The sequence below is a fragment of the Mustelus asterias genome, chromosome 19 (assembly GCF_964213995.1).
Source record: "Mustelus asterias chromosome 19, sMusAst1.hap1.1, whole genome shotgun sequence".
NCBI lineage: Eukaryota > Metazoa > Chordata > Chondrichthyes > Carcharhiniformes > Triakidae > Mustelus > Mustelus asterias.
Window position 1 is genome coordinate 10061685 of NC_135819.1, and position 18987 is coordinate 10080671.

The 18987-nt window shown below is 48.5% G+C and overlaps 2 protein-coding genes across 4 annotated transcripts in view; both read left to right on the forward strand.

The window, feature by feature from the left end:
- Positions 1-10124, forward strand: part of LOC144507745 (ras GTPase-activating protein nGAP-like) — a 55653-nt gene extending 45529 nt beyond the window's left edge. The window contains exons 13-16 of the mRNA XM_078235012.1: positions 1461-1592; positions 3316-3488; positions 5683-5767; positions 7138-10124. Coding sequence (XP_078091138.1) covers positions 1461-1592; positions 3316-3488; positions 5683-5767; positions 7138-7362 — 615 coding nt within the window. The 3' untranslated portion in view covers positions 7363-10124. The remainder of the gene's footprint in view (positions 1-1460; positions 1593-3315; positions 3489-5682; positions 5768-7137) is intronic.
- Positions 10125-15800: 5676 nt separating this feature from the next.
- The window catches only part of LOC144507529 (uncharacterized), a 34378-nt gene continuing 31191 nt past the window's right edge, over positions 15801-18987 (forward strand). For 2 of the 3 annotated variants that reach the window (XM_078234663.1, XM_078234662.1), the window contains exon 1: positions 15835-16009. In XM_078234663.1, coding sequence (XP_078090789.1) covers positions 15877-16009 — 133 coding nt within the window. In that variant the 5' untranslated portion in view covers positions 15835-15876. Of the gene's footprint in view, positions 16010-18987 lie in introns of all 3 variants that reach the window. The other variant, XM_078234660.1, reaches the window with a different exon arrangement.

The following is an 18987-nucleotide window of genomic DNA, read 5'->3' on the forward strand; positions in this document are numbered from 1 at the left end:
GTGGGTGCGTTGAATGGGCTGCCAGTAGTGGTGGTGGAGGCAGATTCGATAGGGTCTTTTAAGAGACTTTTGGATAAGTTCATGGAAGTTAGTAAGATAGAGGGTTATAGGTAAGCCTAGTAGGTAGGGACATGTTCGGCGCAACTTGTGGGCCGAAGGGCCTGTTTGTGCTGTAGCTTTTCTATGTTCTATGTTCTAAGACCTAATCACCCCCTTGGAGATCACTCCCCCTCCCCCTCCCCCCGCCTCTCTCCCCCCCACTAGGGCTTCCCCACTCTCCCCATCTGGGACCACTTGAGCCTACCTGGGCCTACAACTCCTAGACTTTGGCTCAAGCCTCCTCCTGCATTTCTTCCTCTGTCCACAGCAGAGCCGTCAAAGTGGGATGTCCCCCCCCCCCCCACCCCCCGCCGCCCCCCCCCCCCCCTGCCCCTCCCCCAAGTGAGGGACAAACCCCTGCCTGCAGCCTCTTAATGTCCATCCCAGTGTGGATTGGCAACCGTGTCAATAAAATAGTGGGGATATTGGGCTAACTGTTCCCCCATTGGCTGAGTCCAAATGTTAGTGCCCCATGGGTTGGGGCACTTTGTAGCCTCCCATTGGCTGTTTGATTTGATTTGATTTTGATTTGATTTATTATTGTCACGTGTATTGGGATACAGTGAAAAGTATTGTTTCTTGCGCGCTATACAGACAAAGCATACCGTTCATAGAGAAGGAAAGGAGAGGGTGCAGAATGTAGTGTTACAGTCATAGCTAGGGTGTAGAGAAAGATCAACTTAATGCAAGGTAAGTCCATTCAAAAGTCTGACAGCCGCAGGGAAGAAGCTGTTCTTGAGTCGGTTGGTACGTCACCTCAGACTTTTGTATCTTTTTCCCGACGGAAGAAGGTGGAAGAGAGAATGTCTGGGATGCGTGGGATCCTTGGTTATGCTGGCTGCTTTTCCCGAGGCAGCGGGAAGTGTAGACAGAGTCAATGGATGGGAGGCTGGTTTGAGTGATGGACTGGGCTTCGTTCACGGCCCTTTGTAGTTCCTTGCGGTCTTGGGCAGAGCAGGAGCCCATACCAAGCTGTGATACAACCAGAAAGAATGCTTTCTGTGGCGCATCTGTAAAAGTTGGTGAGAGTCGTAGTGGACATACCAAATTTCCTTAGTGTTCTGAGCATTGGTGGGGCTTTCTAAACGATAGTGTCGGCATGGGGGGACCAGGACAGGTTGTTGGTGATCTGGACACCTAAAACCTTGAAGCTCTCGACCCTTTCTACTTCATCCCCGTTGATGTAGACAGTTTGTCCAAGATGGCCTCATACTGTTTACACGCTCCCCTCCTCCTCCCTGCCACACCCCCACCCTCTCTCCTTGCCAATGAGTTTGATTTTGATAAGATCTCCGTGCAGTTTGGGAGAAATGTTTTATGTGCATGGATCTAATGCTCCAACTTCACTGTGTCTGTGACAGGGTCACAACCTACGTCTTGTGCCAGCTGATTCATTCCGGAAGTCCCAAGTCCCATGGGAACGCACCTCCGGACACGAGGAGTGGGCCTCTCAAACACAGCCAGGAAGACAGGACTTCAAACCTTTTGAGAAGGTAAGCAGCATTGACCCCAGCATCTCATGGATACTTACTTTCACCCTCAGTATTCGAAACTGAAAACTTTTAGGATCTTGATCAATGTGAAGTACTTTGGTGATTCCTCATGTTGTGAAAAGTGCTAGATAAATTCAGCTCTTTCTTCCTCTCCTGAATGTTCTGGGTAGATCTCATTGCCCCAAAAGTGCATTCCTGTGGGCGCGCAAAGCTTTTTAACCAGGGCTCAGGTATCACAGCTGATTCCTATCTTCCATTCACTTGACACGATGGCACAGTGGTTAGCACTGCTGCCTCGCAGCGCCAGGGACCCGGGTTCGATTCCGGCCTTGGGTGACTGTCTGTGTGGAGTTTGCACGTTCTCCCCGTGTCTGTGTGTGTTTCCCCCGGGTGCTCCGGTTTCCTGCCACAGTCCAAAGATGATCAGTTTAGGTGGATTGGCCATGCGAAATTGCCCCTTTTTGTCCCGAGATGTGCAGGTTTGGTAGATTGACCATGCTAAATTGCCCCTAAGTGTCCAAAGATGTGCAGGTTGGGTGTATTTGCCATGCTAAATTGCCCCTTAGTGTCCCAAGATGTGTAGGTTAGGGGGATTGGCCATGCTAAATTGCCCTTAGTGTCCAAAGATGTGCAGGTTAGGTGGATTGACCATGCTAAATTGCACCTTCGTGTCCACAGATGTGCAGGTTAGGTGCATTGGCCATGCTAAATTGCCCTTAGTGTCCAAAGATGTGCAGGTTAGGTGGATTGGCCGTGCTAAATTGCCCCTTAGTGTCCAAAGATATGCAGGTTAGGTGGATTGGCCATGCTAAATTGCCCCTTAGTGGCCCAAGATGTGCGAGTTAGGTGGACTGACCATGCTAAATTGCCCCTTAGTGTCCAAAGATGTGCAGGTTAGGTGTATTGGCCATGTTAAATTGCCCCTTAGTTTCCAAAGATATGCAGGTTGGGTAGATTGGCCATGCTAAATTGCCGATTAATGTCCCAGGTTAGATGGATTAGCTACAGTAAATGTGCAGGGTTATGGGGATAGGGCGAGAGAGAGGGCCTGCATAAGATGTTCTATCGGAGAGTCAGTGCAGACTCAATGTGCCAAATGGCCTTCCGCACTGTCGGGATTCTTCTCTATGACATCCATACATATCCATTTACTGGTGGGGGAGGGCGGGCCACGGACATGATGGGCCAAATGTCCTCCCTATGGGTCTTATTGAGTCTGCGACTAGCCCAGGACATTCCCCTGATTGTAAAGTCCTATCTGCCTGTAATCAGCCACAGATCCTTGAAGATCCAACGCCATCTCTCTCTCACTCTCTCTGGTCAGGGCGCCACTTCAGATCAAGCGTAGCTGACCAGGAATCTCTCCCACTCTAACCGCCCACCTGGGTGGTGTTGGAAGGATGATCCATCTGTTTGGCTGCATCAAGAATGCTCCTTCCATGGCCAGCAAGTCCTGGGGTAGGGACACGCCCTGTTCAGCTACAAACTCTCCCCTTATCTTGGCTGTAACACATTGCCCTTCGCTGCCTGCGTTGATGTGAGGTAGGGTTGAAGTTGGGACCACTTTGGTTTAGTTCCACAACATATGATCACAGTGTAAAAGGGGGAGAGCTTTCTGAAAATTTCTATTGGATAGCGAATGGTTTACATCAGGTGCAGAATACCAATAACACCTCACTGGCATCCCTCTTCTCCCACCCCCCTCACCCCACCTCCGACACAGCATGAACAAGATATCTCAAGCCTGCAGGAAAACATGCACACCATCAGTCTGGAACTGAAGGAGTTTAAAAATCACTTGGAGGACCATGTTTTGCAAGCGCTGCAGGAGAATGAGGAGAAGCAGAAACAACAACTGGAGGAAAAGGACAAGTTGATAAAGGATATTACGAGCAGGTGAGAACTCAACCATCCACTAATCAGCCTACCAAGGATAATTGTCTGAATCAGCTCAGCTAACATTTGATTCGATCCCTCTGTCTCAAACGAGGACTTGGTAGAAGGTTCTCTCAAGATGGTTGCAATGTGTCATGTGCATTTGTGTAATGTCCGAACTATGTTAGGGGTTGTGGGTTTCAACAAAAAGACAAGATGTGGTTTTCACGTGTAGATTCAGACTAACACACAGGTTTTATTGAGATCGGCACAGATTACAAATTGAAAGGAAAACAGGAGCCTGTGACAGCATCCTAATGATGTCACCATCAAATCATGTGATCAGCTCTTATTTTTCATTCATTCCTGGGACATGGGCATCGCTGGCTGAGCCAACGTTTATCGCCCATCCCGAGTTGCCCATGAGAAGATGGTGGTGAGCTGCCTTCTTGAACAACTGAGTAGCTCACTAGGCCATTTCAGAGGGCAGTTGAGAGTCACCCACATTGCTGTGGCTCTGGAGTCACATGTGGGCCACACCAGGGTAAGGACGGCAGATTTCCTTCCCTAAAGGACATTAGTGAACCAGATGGGTTTTTCCGACAATCGACAATGGGTCATCAGTAGATTCTTAATTCCAGATTTTTTAAAAATTCAATTCAAATTCCACCATCTGCCGTGGTGGGATTCGAACCCGGGTCCCCAGAACATTAGCTGAGTTTCTGGATTAATAGTCCAGCGATAATACCACTAGGCCACCACCTCCCCTTAAAGCAAAGTGCCACCCTTTTAAATATACAACAATTTGACCACCCACTCTTGTGTTTATTCTGGACTAACTTTCACGTTTAATCGTTGCCAGCAGAAGCTAGAGGTGGGAAATAGTACTGTCAACAACATCGTACATTTGTATAGCGCACTCAGTGTAGTAAAACTCCCGAGGCACCCAACATTTCAACAAAAACCTTTCTGCCATTTTTCACAATGATCCACACAAGGAAATATCACTGGGTAAGAGAGTCTGTCAGAGAGTCGGTGCAGACTCAATGGGCTGAATGGCCTCCCTCTGCGCTGTAGTGATTCTATGATTCTGTGGAAGGCCAGCTAGGAGGGCACTGGAATCAACCGGTGGTCATCAAAGGCATCGGTGAAGGTTTCAGCAACAGATGAGTTGAGCCAGGAGTCAGACTTGGACAATGCGACGGAGGTGATGGTGGTGGGGAGATGTGGCACTCCAAGGGCATTCCTTATTCAAACGGACAACCTCAGAGACACCCCGGAGCGACAAAAGCCACGGGGCGAATGGGTGAATTGGGAAGAGCTTGTCTCCTTAGGCAGTGCAACAGGTATATGGAGAAAGAGTAGAGGATGGAAATAATTGGGTAAAGAGCCAGATACAGACATGATCAGATAGGTTCTTGATGGGTAAGGGGATCAAAGGTTATGGAGAAAAGATGGGAGAATGGGGTTGAGCAGCCATGATCAAATGGCTGACTAGACCCCATGGGCCAAATGGCCTAATTCTGCTGCTATACCTTATGATGGGTTGAATGGCCTCCTCCTGTGCTAAACGATGCAACCAGACTGATCTAGATGGATATTGCTATTCCATAATATTTAAGCAATTTCTTTTGGAATATAATGCTTTTACAACCCCCTCCCAGCGGTGGAATTTTCCGGACTTTTTGAATGGCACAATTCCGGTCCCCACTGCGACAGGGCCACACAATCCCGCCCGGTACAACTGAGGGCCATTCACCTCCAAGTGGCTTCGTCCAGTGATAAATTAGCAGAAATGTTTTGGGGCAATGAATGAATCTCCCAGCATCAAGATACTGACGCACTCAGCATGGCGCTCCTTGGGCTACTCTCCCACTTTTATTTTGATGTGGAGTAGCCGGCGTTGGACTGGGATGGGCACATTAAGTACTCTCACAACACCAGGTTATAGTCCAACAGGTTTATTTGGTAGCACGAGCTTTCGGAGCACTGCCCCTTCATCAGGTGAGTCTAAGATGATGAAGGAGCTCACCTGATGAAGGGGCAACGCTCCGAAAGCTCGTGCTACCAAATAAACCTGTTGGACTTTAACCTGGTGTTGTGAGACTACTTACTTTTATTCTGACACTCTTGCTGTCCACACCACCTCATTCAATTTCCATTAACCTGCCATCTCTGTGCTAACCACAAGTTGAAATGTCCTCTGATTTTACAGACTGGAAGCGGTTGAGGAGCAGAGGAGGAAGGATATTGATAAATTAGAAGCTGCAGCCCAGAGCCAACAGAGAATTGAGTCTTTGGTAAGTAATTTTTAAAAACAAATTAACAATCGGCTGCTGGAAATGTTTTAAGGGCGGCACAGTGGCTCAATGGTTAGCACTGCTGCTTCACAGCGCCAGGGACCCAGGTTCGATTCCCAGCTTGGGTCATTGTTTGTGTGGAGTTTGCACGTTCTCCCCGTGTCTGCGTGGGTTTCCTCCGGGTGCTCCGGTTTCCTCCCACAGTCCAAAGATGTGCAGGTTAGGTGAATTGACCATGCTAAATTCTCCCTCACTGCACCCAAGCAGGCGCTGGAGTTTGGCGACTAGGGGATTTTCACAGTAACTTCATTGCAGTGTTAGTGTAAGCCTAATTGTGACTAATAAATAAACTTTAAAAACAATGTTGATTTCAATAAATCCTATAAATGTTTTGGGTGGCACGGTAGCACAGTGGTTAGCACTGCTGCTTCACAGCTCCAGCGACCTGGGTTCGATTCCTGGCTTGGGTCACTGTCTGTGTGGAGTTTGCACATTCTCCTTGTGTCTGCGTGGGTTTCCTCCGGGTGCTCTGGTTTCCTCCCACAGTCCAAAGATGTGCGGGTTAGGTTGATTGGCCATGCTAAAAAATTGCCCCTTAGTGTCCTGGGATGCGTAGATTAGAGGGATTAGCGGGTAAAATATGTGGGGGTAGGGCCTGGGTGGGATTGTGGTCGGTGCAGACTCGATGGGCCGAATGGCCTCTTTCTGTACTGTAGGGTTTCTATGATTTCTATGACCACCAATCTGCCCTCTCTAATTTAGTCCCCGACACCAGCTTTGTCCCCGTAACTCTGTAATTGAGAGTAAAGCCCGTGACAGCACCCCTAATGACATCACCATCACATCATGTGATTTGTTAAACACCATCGCTAGTTGCCCAAGGCCAGTTGAGAATCAACCACATTGCTGTGTTTGACTCTCAACTTGACATGTAGGCCAGATCAGGTAAGGACAGCAGATTTCCTTCCCTAAATGAACTGAGTGTCTCGGTGGGCCATTTCGGAGGGCAGTTGAAAGTCAACCACATTGCTGTGGCTCTGGAGTCACATGTCGGCCAGACTGGATAAGGATGGCAGATTTCCTTCCCTAAAAGACATTAGTGAACAAGATGGGTTTTTCCGACAATGGGTCATCAGTAGATTCTTAATTCCAGATTTTTAAAAATTGAATTCAAATTCCACCATCTACCGTGGCGGGATTCGAACCCGGGTCCCTAGGACATTAGCTGAGTTTCTGGATTAATAGTCTAGCGATAATACTGCTAGGCCATTGCCTCCCTTATATTCATTGCCAAACGTAGCTCACATTATTCGAAGATGCACTTGAGATCCGTGTCTTTGACCAGAGGCCTCCGTTTTTACTTAATGCAGGAAAAACGTCTCTTAGCAATGGAAGAAGAACACAAGGGATTAATGCTCTCCGTTAGAGCACTGAGGGACAATCAACAGCCAGCGATCTCCAACCACGTCCCTCCGTCAAGTACCCCAGCCGAGGCTCCACCCAGCTCTAACCCCTCCACTCAGGCCAGTTCCAAGACACCGCCCACTCCCTCTGAGGCACCACCTGTGGAAAACGGCCAATCAGAAATTAGCTAAGGATCTTTGCTCTTTGACATCCCATTAAGTGGGATCAGAAAGAACCAAAAAGACTAGAATTTTCTAACCCTTCTTCCTTTACAACAGCCTGGGCACACATTGATGTTATTGTTCATGTATTAGTCATTGTTCTTGAGGTAAGAGCCTTAACTACAGTCCATGATGTCTTTGTGGGGATGGGGAAGGGTTGTTGGGGGTGGGGGTGTGGTCGGGTATTGACGCCCTCTCAAGTGGCATTGGGAATGTTGACAGCCTGTCAACCAATCATTAGCAGCGGGAAGCAGAATTGGGATTCAACACACACAAAATTACATAGAATAAATGACACAGACCCAGGCCATTTGGCCCAACTGGTCCATACTGGTGTCTATGCATCGCATGAACCTTCTACCACCCATTTCATCCCACCCTATCAGTGTAATGATGAGCTCAGATTAATTGAATATGCAACCCAGAAGCCGGTGGATTACATTGAAAGGATTATTTTGGTGTTTGGATTTAATTCAGGGCTTTGCACAGTATTGCTTTGTGTCTTGAAGCCTCCTCTGTATTTCTAACACATTTCAACGATGTTAAAGACTCCCGCGTATCAATTACCTTTGACCAATGTTCACCCCCAGTCACCCGGTGACTGTCTTAGTTTGAAAAATCTTATAAGGTTACGGGGAAAAAGCAGGAGAATGGGATTGAGAAACGTATCGGCCACAGTTGAATGGCGGAGCAGACTCGATGGGCCGAATGGCCTAATTCTGCTCCGATATCTTATGGTCTTAAAAATAAACATACCAGTAATTCATGCATCAGACTTTGCACTAAGTTGGAACTTCTGAAAAATATTCTGGACATTGGCGCCACTGGCCAGGTCCAGCATTTATCGCCCATCCCTGATTGGCCCTTTGAGAAGATGGCAGTGAGCCACCTTCTTGAACCATTGTAGGTACACCCATAGCGCAGTTAGCTCAGGATATATCAGTGATATCGACCCAGGGACATGTCTATCCAAGGCAGGATGTGGGAAAGTGGGCAACTTGGGAGGATGTGACATTTTTGATAAGAAAAATAAAGATTTTGTAAACAATCCGATGTAACATTCCTGTATTTTTGTATAAAATGGTGAGTTTTACATGTACTGAAAGATATTGTGGAACTGTAAGCATATTTTACTTTCGAGATGGAATATTTTGTGTTTATCTGTACGGTTAAGGCAAGTGTAAGTTTATATTGCTCATTTTATAATATGCTTTGACGTTAGATTTCATTGCTGGCTTTTATCTGACAAGTAGGGAGTATTTCACAAGTAGACTTGGCTAGGAACTGTAGAAACGTAATTTCTAAATGGGGAGAGAATTCAGAAATTGGAAGAGGAATGCAACTCTAGGGAGTCCTAGTTCAGGATTCTCTTAAGGTTAACGTGCAGGTTGAGTTGGTCGTTAGGAAGGCAAATGCAATGTTAGCATTCATTTCCAGAGGACTAGAATACAAGAGCAGGGATGTACTGCTGAGGCTTTATCAGGCTCTGGTCAGACCACATTTGGAATATTGTGAGCAATTTTGGGCCCCGTATCTAAGGAAGGATGTGCCGGCCTTACAAGATAATGAACGGCTTAGATAGGATGGACGTAGGGAAGTTGTTTCCATTAGCAGGGGAGACTAGGACGCGGGGGCACAGCCTTAGAATAAAGGGGAGTCACTTTAGAACAGAGATGAGGAGAAATTTCTTCAGCCAGAGAGTGGTGGGTCTGTGGAATTCATTGCCACAGAGGGCTGTGGAGGCCGAGACGTTGAGCGTCTTCAAGACAGAAATTGATAAATTCTTGATTTCTCGAGGAATTAAGGGCTATGGGGAGAGAGCGGGTAAATGGAGTTGAAATCAACCATGATTGAATGGTGGAGTGGACTCGATGGGCCGAATGGCCTTACTTCCGCTCCTATGTCTTATGGTCTTATGGTCTTACGGCCTTGGAGAGGGTCCAGAGGAGGTTCACGAGAATGATCCCAGGAATGAAAGGCTTGATGTACAAGGAGTGTTTGAGGACTCTGGGTCTGTACTCGATGGAGTTTAAAAGGATGACGAGGGGGATCTCATTGAAACTGAAATGCTGAAAGGCCTTGATAGAGTGGACATGGGGAAGATGTCTCCATTAGTCGGAGAGACTAGGATCTGAGGGCACAGCCTCAGAGTAAAGGCACGATCCTTTAGACCCGAGATGAGGAGAAATTTCTTCAGCCAGAGAGTGGTAAATCTATGGAATTCATTCCCACAGAGGAGGCCAGGTCAATGAGTGTATTGAAGGCAGAAATGGATAGGTTCTTGATTGGGGAAAGGGTCAAAGGTTATGGGGAAAGGCAGGAGAATGGGGTTGAGAATCATATCAGCCATGATTGACTGGCGCAGCAGATTCGATGGGCTAAATGGCCTAATTCTGATTCTATATCTTATGGCCTTATACCTTAAAGAAGGTTAAGTGCCACACAACAGCAACAACTTACTTTTACTTGACATCTTTTGATGTAGCAAGGACTTCAAAGGAAGTCTACATGAGTGCTATCAGACAAAACAAACACGTATATTTACAGGTAGGTCCAAAAATCTTTTAGGAGAAGAGAGGGGTTTACCTGACATGTAGCCACCATTTTGTGAAGTGATGATGGGTGACCACCATTTTGTGAGGATACTAATTGTGCGTGTTTTTGTCTGAGAATCAAATGATGTCATGTATAACATTTCAAACCAGTAATAAAAAAAAAATCGATTGCACTGTTTCCTCAGCAAGTGTAACCTCTCGGGTTGATTGGAACTTATTACTTCAGCCTTGGCACCGTACCCTGTGATTGCCGGAACGATTAGGCTCACGGTTACACTGACACACTGTATGGTTTGCCAGAGATCAAAACACAGGTGAGCCTCAAGAGGAATGTTCTTGCTGTGCCTGGGAACATTGTTCCAACGTGTCCCTCCCAATACTGACCCAGGGGTATCTTAAAGCATCCAATGCTTGGATGTCCTCACCCCCTTCTCCACTGCAATTCCTCTCTCCTGCAATGGTCCATAATTTTCAATGGAAAAAGTGAGGGGATTGTTACGGAAATTATGGGTGGGATTTTATGGCCACACTCATCCCAAAACCTTAAAATCCCACCCGAGGTCAACAGATATTCCCATTGTCTGCTCCGATTCCCGTGGCGGTCAGGGCGGTAGAATTCCGGCCTATATCTAATACAGGGTTCTGGACTGAGGACTATACCACCCACACAGTGATATAAGGAGGCACCCAGACACAGGGAGAGTGTGATATTGAGGAGACATGTGTGTAGATCTAAGCCTGGAGATAGAACTCCAACCCTGTACCCTGCTGTATAAACAGTTTGAGTAGTTATTAAAGACTTGCAGTTAAGATCGACTGTAAAGACTACCAAGACTTCTTTAAGACCCACCATTCTATAGCCAACATCTTCCCAACATTATAGGCTGGTATAAGAACAGTAGGAGTCTATTCAGCCCTTCAAGCCTTCAATGGGGTCGTGGCAGATAGATATTATCGTCTATTTTAGTTTGGTAATCCCTAATATTCTCAATTAACCAAAACCTACCAATTTTAGTTTTGACCTAGCCTCGACAGAAGCAGCAAACATTCTAGAGTTCTACATTACCGAGCCCTCCTCCCTTCGTGTGTAGGCCTGGCTGCAGACAACTTAATCACAGACTCGTTCCTCATTGACAATGGCCGCGATTCTCCAATGCCGGACACTCCATCCCCATTGCCGGCGAGAACGGAGAATTTGGCACTCAGCCAAAACTCCACTCACTGCAGCGGGACTGGAGAATCCCAGCCGCGAGCGAGGTCGGAGAATCCCAGCCCCGGGCGAGGTCGGGGAATCCCAGCCATTGTCTCATCACTGACCTGGTGGACACTTTGACCAATGCCTTCAACTCACTGATTGGAGAAGGCCAGTGAATGCCCCTCTTGGAGAGGGGGGCGAACATTGGGACACACCCAAAGGGACATGGGAGATTTGACAGGAGCATGGGTTTGTGTCAAAGACTGATAACAATGCAAATGAGAGACATTTCAGCAAGGTGAAATCCATGTCTCTACTCAAAGGCAACTCAAAGAGTTGCAATATGTAGAGGAAAGGGTTGAATGATGGGATGCGCTTATATATGACCTAGATGTACTACTGATATCGGGCGGCATGGTGACACAATGGTTAGCACTGCTGCCTCACAGCGCCAGGGACCCGGGTTCGATTCCAGCCTCGGGTCACTGTCTGTGCGGAGTCTGCACGTTCTCCCCGTGTCTGCGTGGGTTTCCTCCGGGTGCTCCGGTTTCCCCCCACAGTCCAAAGATGTGCGGGTTAGGTGAATTGGCCATGCTAAATTGCCCCTTAGTGTCAGGGGGAATAGCAGGGTAAATGTGTGAGGTTACAGGAATAGGGCCTAGGTGGGATCGTGGTCGGTACAAACTTGATGGGCTGAATGGCCTCCTTCTGTACTATAGGGATTCTATGATTCTTTACTGCCTCACAGCACCAGGGACACGGGTTCAATTCCCGGCTTGGGTCAGTGTCTGTGCGGAGTCTGCACGTTCTCCCCGTGTCTGCGTGGGTTTCCTCCGGGTGCTCCGGTTTCCTCCCACAGTCCAAAAGATGTGTGGGTTAGGGTGCATTGGTCATGCTAAATTAACCCTTGGTGTCAGGGGAACTAGCTAGGGTAAATGTATGGGGTTATGGGGATAGGGAGTGGGTGGAATTGTGGTCGGTGCAGACTCGATGGGCTGAATGGCCTCCTTCTGCACTGTAGGGTTCTATGATATGTTAGACCCTCAAGAGAGAGAGAGGTAAGAACATAATTATCTCGGACCAACATGCTTATGCTGTGACCAGTCTAACTGTAGTAATAAATACATGTTAAACGGATACCAGAGTACACCTGCTGTCTGTCTAACAACTAAATCCCACGCCTAGCGTCCAAGATAGAAGGACAATGTAGAACGCTCATCCAGACTCGAAGCTTTAACTGTATTTCTCACCACAGATAATGTCAGACCTGCTGAGTTTATCCAACAATTTCCTTTTCTATCCCAGAGCTCCAAAAGGGTGTGGAGATGTAGAAAGATCAGATTGCTGTGGTGTTGAAAAAGTACAACTTAAAACAGGGCAGAAATAAGGGAAGGAAATATATTAAATAGGAAGAGAGAAAAAATTTAAGTTTATCTATTAGTGTCACAAGTCGGCTTACATTTTGAATTGTTATTGTCACATGTATTGGGGTACAGTGAAAAGTATTGTTTCTTGCGCACTATACAGATAAAGCATACCCTTCATAGAGTACATCGGGGAAAAGGAAAGGTGGGAGTGCAGAATGTCACAGTCATCGCTAGGGTGTAGAGAAAGTGGTTAGCTGACTGGTGTCTCTCAGTCCTCTCTCGAGCACTCAGGGAGATATCTGTACACGACTTAATGCGAGGTAGGTCCATTCAAAAGTCTGATGGCGGCAGGGAAGAAGCTGTTCTTGAGTCGGTTGGTACGTGACCTCAGATAACACTGCAATGAAGTTACTGTGAAAATCCGCTAGTCGCCACACTCCGGCGCCTGTTCGGGGACACTGAGGGTGAATTTAGCATGGCCAATCCACCTAACCAGCACGTCTTTGGGACTGTGGGAGGAAACCAGAGCACCTGGAGGAAACCCACACAGACATGGGGAGAACGTGCAGGCTCCACACAGACAGTGACCGGGAATCCAACCTGGGTCCCTGGCACTGTGAGGCAGCAGTGCTAACCACTTTGCCACCGTGCACAGGGAGAGGAAGCAGGTTTGAGGGGCCAAATGGCCTACCTCCGCTCCTAATTTGTATGCTCGTAAGAAGGAATGAGTTGAGTAAGGATAGATATTATCATTGAACCATAGAAGCCCTACTGTGCAGAAGGAGGCCATTTGGCCCCTCGAGTCTGGACCAACTCTTCGATAGAGCATCCCACCCAGGCCCTATCCCTGGGTATTTACCCCACTAATCCTCCGAACCTACACATCTTTGGGCAATTTAGCAATGGCCAATCCACGTAACCAGCACATCTTTGGACTGCGGGAGGAAACCGGAGCACCCGGAGGAAACCCACGCAGACACGGGGGAGAACATACAAACTCCACACAGACAGTGACCCAAGCCGGGAATCGAACCCGGGTCCCTGGTGCTGTGAGGCAGCAGTGCTAACCCACTGTGCCACCGTAGTGCCTTATGAAGATGGGATGTTTCTCGTCAAAGGGGAATTGTTGCGAGGTGGGGGTGGGGGGAGAGGTGGGGGTGGGTGGTGGGATGGGGGGAGAGGTGGGGTAGGGGGTGGGGATGGGGGGAAGGTGGGGGGGAGGTAGGAGTGGGGGTGTTGGGTATTGGGTGGGGGATGGGAGGGAGGTGGAAAGTGGGGGTGGGGGTGGGGGGAGAGGTGGGGGTTGGGGAGGGAGGTGGGGGAGGAGGTGGGAGTAGGGGGTGGGGGGTGGTGGTGGGGGGATGTGGGGGGGTGGGGGGGATGTGGAGGGGAGGTTGGGGCGGAGATGGTGGGGAGGTGGAGGGTGGGGGTGGAGGGGGGAGGTGGAGCGTTGCGTTGACAATTATCAAGCGTTTTGCTAGGTTAGCTGAGGAGAAAGAGCTTCTGTTGACAGGAGGGTTTTGATAACCAGAAAAAAACCACACAGATTGAAGATAACTAGCAGCAGAACCGAAGGAGAAATGAGTTGCGAGTTGTTATGATCTGGAATGTGCTCGAAGTGGATTCGGTGGTAAGTTTGACACAAAAATTGGACGAACCCTTGTTGAGGAAAGAGCAAAGGGTGTGGGACTAATTGTATGGCTCTTTCAAATAACCAGTGTGGGCACGATGGGCTGAATGGCCTGGTCCTGCACTGTGATTCTATGAAGGAAATGGTAATGACCAAGAATCTCTTAGTCGATTAGAGCCATAGAGAGTCATCGAGATATACAGCACGGAAACAGGCCCTTCAGCCCAACTCGTCCATGCTGACCAGGTTTCCTAAATTGAACTAGTCCCATTTGCCTGTGTTTGGCCCGTATCCCTCTAAACCTTTCCCTATCCATGTACCTGTCCAAAAGTCTTTTAAATGTTGGAATTGTACCCGCCTCTACCGCCTCCTCTGGCAGCTCGTTCCATACACGCGCCACCCTCTGTGTGAAAAATTCACCCCTCAGGTCCCTTTTAAACCTTTCCCCTCTCACCTTTAACCTCTGCCCTCTAGTTTTGGACTCCCCTACCCTGGGGAAAAGACCTTGGCTATTCCCCTCATCTCTGCCCCTCATGATTTCATAAACCTCCATAAGGCCACCCCTCATCCTCCCACGCCCCAGGGAAAAAAGTTTAAGTTTGTTTATTGGTGTCACAAGTCGGCTTACATTAACAATGCAATGAAGTGAAAATCCCCCAGTCGCCACCCTGTTTGGGCACACTGAGGGAGAATTTAGCCAATGCACCCTAACCAGCATGTCTTTGAACATTAAGGGGCAATTTAGCATGGCCTATCTACCTAACCAGCGCGGACTGTGGGAGGAAACCAGAGCACCCGGAGGAAACCCATGCAGACACGGGGAGAAGGTGCAAACTCCACACAGACAGTGACCCATGCGGGAATCGAACGCGGGTCCCTGGTGCTGTGAGGCAGCAGTGCTAACCACCGTGCCACCATAAAGTCCCAGCCTATCCAGCCTCTCCTTATAATCCAAACCTTTCCAGTACTGGTAACATCCTTGTAAGTCTTTATTGCACCCTTTCCAGTTTAACAACATCCTTACTATAACAGGGTGACCAGGATTGTACGCAGTACTCCAAACATGACCTGACCCAATGTCTTGTACATTGGTGATTGGGAGTTGAATCTGTGGCGTAGGTGAAATTTTGGTGCAATTGATTCATGCATGACCCACTCATGGGTAATGGATATTAAAGGTCAACCTCCCTCTTGCAGATGATCTCTGAGATACACATTGCGCGGCAGAGTAGTGGAAGTTTTGCTCTGTGAACCAACTCACAACACACCCCGGCCTGGGTGAAGCAGCAACACGTCTCTGACTGCCAACATCTCTACCGCCCCCCCCCCCCCCCTCCCACCTCCCCCCCCACCCTCCCCCCTCCCGCCGCCCCCCCCCCCCCCCCTCTCCCCCTCCACCACCACCACCACGTTAAGAAATATAAACAGGATAAGAAAGGCTGATGAAAAGTAATCATTTCTGATAACTACCATTTTCTCTTTTGGTACACCGCTGAGATAATCAACTTACAGGAAGTCCGAGAGATAACATCATCTTGCACTGAACCAATAAAGTACGTCAAGTTCATGCAAAATAAAAATAACCTGCCCACCTGTTCTCAATCCGCCCTCCCACCCCCCCCCCCCAACTCCGCCAACCCCCTCCCCCTCAGGCTGACTTCATTCCGGCAAATTGCTGAAAACGGAATCGTCCTGTCTCCCGCGTTCTGTCCGCTACAGCCTCCTCGGGATTGGACCATGTCCGGGTCCCTGCCTCATGAACCGACGTACAGCAACTTCCACATTCTCCACGGGACCAGGGAGGAGGAATCCATCTACAACAACTTCTCCAACCCGTGTCGGCGCAGCCGGTGGGACGGGGAACTCGGAGGTAAGTGGAGTAAAGGGCAGCTCCCAAAAAACCGGCACAGGACTTGCTCCCTCTGTCCACAGCCAGGGGCGGGTGGGGGGGGCGATCGGAAGTCCCACTCGCTTTGACTGAGGTGTCCGGAATCCAGAGGGCTCTCAACAGAGGAGAGAGTAAGGGAGAAACTGTTTCCTTGCGGCAGGGGGGACTCAGTGATCAGAGGATTTGATTTGATTTGATTTATTATTGTCACATGTATTAACATACAGTGAAAAGTATGTTTCTTGCGTGCTATACAGACAAAGCATACCGTTCATAGAGAAGGAAAGGAGAGAGTGCAGAATGTAGTGTTACAGTCATAGCTAGGGTGTAGAGAAAGATCAACTTAGTGCGAGGTAGGTCCATTCAAAAGTCTGACGGCAGCAGGGAAGAAGCTGCTCTTGAGTGGCTTGGTACGTGACCTCAGGCTTTTGTATCTTTTTCCCGACGGAAGAAAGTGGAAGAGAGAATGTCCGGGGTGCGTGGGGTCCTTAATTATGCTGGCTGCTTTGCCGAGGCAGCGGGAAGTGTAGACAGAGTCAATGGATGGGAGGCTGGTTTGAGTGATGGATTGGGCTACATGGACACAATGGCTAAAAATTTCCTGTCTTGTCTTGCCCACCACGTTTGGAACACTGCGCTCAATTCTGCTCACCCTGCCATAGGGGGGACGTTATTAAACTGGAAAGGGTAAAAAAAAGGTTTTCAATGATGTTACCGGGACTGGAAGTTTTGGATTATATGGAGAGGCTGGATAGGCTGGGACTTTATGGTGATGTAGCTATAGCAGGGTAGCTGTCCTGTCTGGAGACAATATACATCTCGTTAACTTGTGTTTAATGCTCCCTCCACCCACATTGTCTGTACCTTTAAGACCTGGCTGGCTGTAGGGATTCGCATTCTAATCAGTATTCTGTAACTTGATTTTGTGTCTCTGTGCCCTGTTTGAGAGCACATTTCCACTCCATCTGATGAAGGAGCAGCGCTCCGAAAGCTTATGGTATTTGCTACCAAATAAACCTGATGGACTTTAACCTGGTGTTGTGAGACTTCTTACTTTATGGTGACACAGTGGTTAGCTCTGCTGCCTCACAGCGCGAGGGACCTGGGGTGACGGAAAATTCGGCAGACCATTTCAAGGTCCGTTGAGAACCCGGGTGGGAATTTCCAGTCTCGGGGCACGCACAGCTGAAAAATTCCGCCCAATATTTTCCAAATAATTGCCAAAAATTATTTGAGGTGATTGGGTGAGATTGGGTGAGGGGGTGCGAATGAGGAGCCATTTTCTGTTAAACACGGTGAACCCTCAGGACAAAGCAGCCCCGCTTGATTGGCACCACATCCACAAACATCCACTCCCTCCACCACCGACGCTCAGTAGCAGCAGTGTGTACTATCTACAGGATGCAGCAATTCACCAAAGATCCTTAGACAGCACCTTCCAAACCCACAACCACTTCCATCTAGAAGGACAAGGGCAGCAGATACATGGGAACACCACCACCTGCAAGTTCCCCTCCAAGCCACTCACCATCCTGACTTGGAAATATATCGACCATTCCTTCGCAGTCACTGGGTCAAAATCCTGGAATTCCCTCCCTAACGGCATTGTGGGTCAACCCACAGAACATGGACTGCAGCGATTCAAGATGGTGGCTCACCACCACCTTCTCAAGGGGCAACTAGGGATGGGCAATAAATGCTGGCCCAGCCAGCGACGCCCATGTCCCATGAATGAATTTTTAAAAATCTGGAAGGCGCTGCCTGAAAGGGCGGTGGAGGCAGATTCATCAGGAACTTTCCAAAGGGAAAATTCTTGACAAGGAAACATTTGCAAGGCCCTGGGGGAAGATCGGAGGCAGTGGTACTAATAGGATGGATTGTCCAAGGGAGTCAGCATAGGAATGAAGGGCCAAACAGCCTTCTTTTGCATTTTATGAACCTTCGCAATTAAACCTACTTCCGACAGGCAACGCATTTCAGATAACAACAGCTCGCGACGCAAGAAATAAATTCTTTCATCCTCCCTCTGGGTTCCTTTTCAATTACGGCACGGTGGCACAGTGGTTAGCACTGCTGTCTCACAGCGCCAGGGATCCGGATTCGATTCCCGGCTTGGGTCACTGTCTGTGCAGAGTTTGTACATTCTCCCCGTGTCTGCGTGGGTTTCGGGTTTCCTCCCACAGTCCAAAGATGTGCGGGTTAGGTTGATTGGCCGTGCTAAATTGCCACTTATTGTCAGGGAAATTAGCTCGGGTAAATACACGCGGTTACGGGGATAGGGGCTGGGTGAGATTGTGGTCGGTGCAGACTCGATGTCTACAAGTCTACAAGATTACGAGGGGCATGGACAGAGTGGGTAGTCTGAAGCTTTTTCCCAGGGTGGGAGAGTCAATTCCTAGGGGGGCACAGGTTTAAGGTGTGATGGGGTCAGGTTTAAAGGAGATGTACGAGGCAAGTTTTTTTTACACAGAGGGTGGGGGTGGGTGCCTGGAACTCGTTGCCGGGGGGAGGTAGTGGAAGCAGATGCGATAGTGAGTTTTAAGGGGCGTTTTGACAAATGAATAGGATGGGAATAGAGGGATACGGTCCCCGGAAGGGTAGGGGGTTTTAGTTCAGACGGGCAGCGTGGTCGGTGCAGGCTTGCAGGGCCGAAGGGCCTGTTCCTGTGCTGTAATTTTCTTTGTTCTTTGATGGGCTGAATGGTCTCTTTCTGCACTGTAGGGATTCTAAGATTCTATAAGCCCCTTCTTCTTGGTTTCCAGTAGAAACAGTTCCTTCTTATTTACTCCCACAGAACCCTTCATAATTTTAAAGGCAGTTACCAAATCTCTCCTGAACATTCTTTATTTATGCCGTTCCAGGTATATCCTCAAAATAATTACCGCAAGTTTAATGATATTTATTGGTATTATTAATAGTAATAAGTCTACCCTTCTTTGAAGAATTCTCTCCTGATATTG